Source organism: Perissodus microlepis, chromosome 2 (assembly GCF_051167445.1).
Source record: "Perissodus microlepis isolate ML-2025 ecotype Zambia chromosome 2, ASM5116744v1, whole genome shotgun sequence".
Classification (NCBI taxonomy): domain Eukaryota; kingdom Metazoa; phylum Chordata; class Actinopteri; order Cichliformes; family Cichlidae; genus Perissodus; species Perissodus microlepis.
In genome coordinates, this window is record NC_140462.1 from 899,068 (window position 1) to 903,628 (window position 4,561).

At 46.0% G+C, this 4,561-nt stretch overlaps 1 protein-coding gene across 1 annotated transcript; it reads left to right on the forward strand.

The window, feature by feature from the left end:
- The first annotated feature begins 607 nt into the window (after window positions 1-607).
- LOC146391974 (uncharacterized) lies at window positions 608-3,742 on the forward strand. Its single transcript, XM_084939695.1, has one exon. The coding sequence runs from the start codon at window positions 706-708 to the stop codon at window positions 3,133-3,135; it is 2,430 nt and encodes an 809-aa protein (XP_084795821.1). The 5' UTR covers window positions 608-705; the 3' UTR covers window positions 3,136-3,742.
- Window positions 3,743-4,561: the final 819 nt, after the last annotated feature.

Below are 4,561 nucleotides of genomic sequence, written 5' to 3' on the forward strand. Positions count from 1 at the left end.
AAAGCCTGGTTCTGGGTTGTATTACATGTTGAATCAAGAAAACACTTTACCCTTCCTCACTGACAAAGTAAACAAGGGTTTTTCTTGTTTATTTGTTAGTTTTTCCTGGAAGTCAGAGGACAATGAAGGTAATTATTCTAACTGATAACACGTCACAAATCATTTCCTTTTTTTATTGCAAGTCCTTTTCGTCTCGATCAGGGTTCGAGTCTGGAGCTCGAGTTGGGGTGGTTACAAATGATGTCCCAAAGTAGGCGGAGTTTGTCTCAGTTGTTAGCATTAGCTAACATCTACCAACACACGACCCACATAGGCTGAGGACTGCTGACATCCTGGCATATCCTGGCACAAAAAACAGGCTTTTTTGTGTTTTATTTTTCTTTCTGCAGCTGATGATCATATATTGGTGGTTAGTTTTGATGTGTTGCTCACAACAAAGTGATCAGTTTTCCCAATATTCACTGTCAGTGAAGGTTTCATAAACAGACTTCAATGATGTGCATGAAATGCTCACAAAGTCCTAACAGAGTAAGATGACAATGAGTTCCATGAGTACAATGATTACAATGATTAGTGCGCATGCGCCAGCCAGCGTGCAGCCTGTTACAGTCGCTCCTGCTTTTTCTCTTAGTTTAGCTCTTTTTTCTTACGTATTCTTTTTTTTCTGACTTGTATTTTCATCCGTTTATTTTCTTTTACTCAATCATGTGGATTGAGAGAGGTTTTGTTCTTCTGGTGGCCGTGGAACTGTTACTTTTGTCAAGGAACGGGACCGCGGCACATCTCCTACACTCACGGACTCTTTACTCCAGAGATCAGCTGATCGCCCTGATGCCGGCCGGCTCGCTGGCCAGGCCCGCAGAAGTACCAGCTGAAATTTGGAGGAATTCACATCGGGGATGCAGAGGTCAAGGACAGAAGAGAAGAAAGAAGGAGACGGTGAGACAGCGGAGGCTCGAGGCGAGGAGGAGGTATAAACCGTGTCTGCCGTCTATCGTGATGGGAAATGTGCGATCGTTATCGAATAAAATCGACGAGCTCTCAGCACTGGTACGGAGTCAGAGGGAATACCGAGAGTGTAGCCTGATGTGTTTCACCGAATCATGGATGCACCAGGACATTCCCGACGAGAATGCTTCCGTGGAAGGCTTCCACACTGTTCGGGCGGACAGGGACAGCATCGCTAGCGGTAGGCGGAAAGGTGGGCTTGCTGTTTTAGTTAACAACCGGTGGTGTAACCCTGCCAACATAACAATCAAAGAAAAGATTTGTTGCCCGGACATTGAACTGTGTGCTGTTGGACTCAGGCCGTATTATTTACCCAGGGAATTCTCTCACGTCATCTTGGTGGCTGTTTATGTTCCTCCCTCTGCTAACCCCACAGCTGCATGTGACACTATCCACTCTGCCATAGCCCGGTTACAGACTCAGCACCCGAGTGCCTTCATTGTGATCTCGGGTGACTTCAACCATGTATCACTGGACAATACACTACCAACATTCAGACAATATGTGGACTGTCCCACCAGGGGAGAGAAAATTCTAGACCTACTGTATGCTAACGTCAAGGATGCATACAGCTCCTCCTCCCTCCCCCCACTTGGTAGGTCAGATCATAACCTGATTCACCTCACCCCCCGCTATGTGCCAATCGTGAGGAGGGAACCTGTGACCACGAGGACTGTTAGGAGGTGGTCAGAGGAGGCCTTAGCGGAACTACAGGGCTGTTTCGAGGTGACCGACTGGGAAACACTCTGTGAGCCTCACGCCGAGGACATCAGTGGACTTACTGAGTGTATCACAGACTACATAACTTTCTGCACCGACTCCATTGTTCCAGCTCAGACTGTTCATTGTTACCCAAATAACAAGCCGTGGGTGACTAAGGACATCAAAGCCCTCCTCAACAACAAGAAGAGGGCTTTCAGAGGGGGCAATAAAGAGGAGGTGAGGAAGGTCCAGGTGTTACTAAAGGACAAGATCAGAGAGGCTAAGGACAATTACAGGAGGAAGCTGGAGTGGAAACTCCAGCAGAACAGCATGAGAGAGGTGTGGAGGGGCATGAAGACCATCACTGCATTCAGGCCAACCAACAGCAGGGGAGCTGAGGGAGGTGAGAATAGAGCTAACGAGTTGAATCTGTTTTTCAATAGATTCGACACCACAGTGTCTGCTCCCACCCCCACAACCTCACCTGTAGTCAGCCTGGAACCCAGAGCCACACCACTGTGCCAGCCTCTCTCTTCACATGGCGCTGTTGCCTCCTGTGAGATTCCTGACACCCCTCCCCCACCCATCACCTTCACTCAATACCAGGTTGAGATGCAAATGAGGAGACTTCACTCAGGCAAGTCTGCTGGACCAGACGGAGTGAGTCCCCTCGTCCTCAAGACCTGTGCCCCCCAGCTGTGTGGAGTCTTTCATAAACTGTTTATGCTGAGTCTGAGTCTGCAGAGGGTCCCAGTGATGTGGAAGACATCATGCCTCGTCCCTGTACCAAAGACGCCACGTCCCAGTGGCCCCCAGGACTACAGGCCTGCGACACTGACCTCCCACATCATGAAGACCCTGGAAAGGCTCATCCTGGACCAGCTGCGACCCATAGTAAGACCACATCTGGATCCCCTTCAGTTCGCTTATCAGCCTCGTCTCGGAACTGAGGACGCCATCATCTACCTGCTCAATCATGTCTACACCCATCTGGACCAGCCGGCGAGCACTGTGAGGGTCATGTTTTTTGACTTTTCTAGTGCTTTCAACACCATCAGGCCGACCCTCCTGGGTGATAAGTTAGCAGCGATGCAGGTGGATGCTTCTCTGGTGTCCTGGATTGTTGATTACCTGACAGGAAGACCACAATATGTACGTCTCCCACAGTGTGTGTCTGACAAGGTGATCAGCAACACAGGGGCACCACAGGGGACTGTCCTCTCCCCCTTCCTCTTCACCCTCTACACCACAGACTTCAGCCACTGCACAGAGACCTCCATCTTCAGAAGTTTTCTGATGACTCTGCGGTGGTTGGATGCATCAGCAGGGATGATGAGACAGAGTACCGGGCTGTGGTCGACTCCTTTGTCACGTGGTGTGAGCAGAATCATCTGCAGCTCAACGTGGCAAAGACCAAGGAACTGATCGTGGACTTCAGGAAGACCAGGAAACACTTGACCCCTGTTTCAATCCAGGGGGTCAGTGTTGACATGGTGGAGGACTATAAATACCTTGGAGTTCACATTGACAATAAACTGGACTGGGCTACAAACACCACAGCACTTTACAGGAAGGGCCAGAGTCGTCTCTATTTTTTGAGGCGACTGAGGTCCTTCAACATCTGCCAGAAAATGCTCAGGATTTTCTACGAGTCTGTTGATGCCAGTGCGATCCTCTATGCTGTTGCATGCTGGGGGAGCAGGCTGAGGGTCGCAGATGCCAACAGATTTAATAAACTAATCCGTAAGGCCAGTAATGTTGTGGGGATGGAGCTGGACTCCCTCAAGGTGGTGTCGGAGAGGCGGATGCTGTCCAAGATAAAGACAATGTTGGATAACACCTCCCACCCACTCCATGACATGCTGGTCAGTCACAGGAGCTCGTTCAGTGAGAGACTGAGATTACCCATAATGCACCACTGAACAACACAGGAAATCTTTCCTGCCTGTGGCTCCCTGTACAACTCCTCCACCTAACACACTGTTTACTGCTACAACTACACATGTTTCTTTTCCAGCTATTTATTAATGAGTGACTTATGTATGTATATATATATATATATATATATATATATATATATATATATATTGTACTATTTTTAGTTAGCGTATTGTCTGTCTTGTTAATGTTGGTTTATAATGGAGCACTGTAACAAAAAAATAATCTCCCCCAGGGATCAATAAAGTATTCTGATTCTGATTCTGATTCTGATGAGTTCCAAGATCTACCACAAAGCAAGAAAGGACGAGACCAGGCTAATCAAAAGGTATTGGCTGAATATGCTTATTACGCCAACCCTTTTAACAAAAGATCAGCGTGCAGCTCATGTACACAGGGCTCGAAGCAAAAGCGTGAAACAAAACAAACAAAAACCCTTCCACCTTATATAAGTAAATACATTAAATTAAATTTCATAACAATAATCAAAGCAAAACAACCAAGAGTTTCAGTATTTTTATTTTTGCTCTTTTCATTCTTGATTTATATATGTTTTCTAATACTCTAGTTTTAAACATGTTTTTAAACAAGGAAAATGAACTCCCCCTTTTACACTACACTATTCCACAAGTTAACTCCTCTAACAGAAACACATCTCTGCTTTATGTTTGTCCTTATCTTGTTTTTTTTTAAAGTCTGTTCCCCTTAAGTCATATTGACTCTCTCTGACTTCAAACAGCTTCTGAGTACTGCAGCAAAACAAGTTATTTTGTGCTTTATACCTTATCTGTGCCATTTTAAACGAAATCATAAAATTTCAGTGTATTCAAATGAATAAACAAAATGTTAGTTGGTTCTATATAGTTTGATTTGTAATTCTTACAGCTCTTTTTTGTAATTTGAAAACAGGAGG

Coding starts and splice junctions, on each gene's coding strand:
- LOC146391974 (XM_084939695.1), top strand. CDS start 706: ATGTGGATTGAGAGAGGTTTTGTTCTTCTGGTGGCCGTGGAACTGTTA.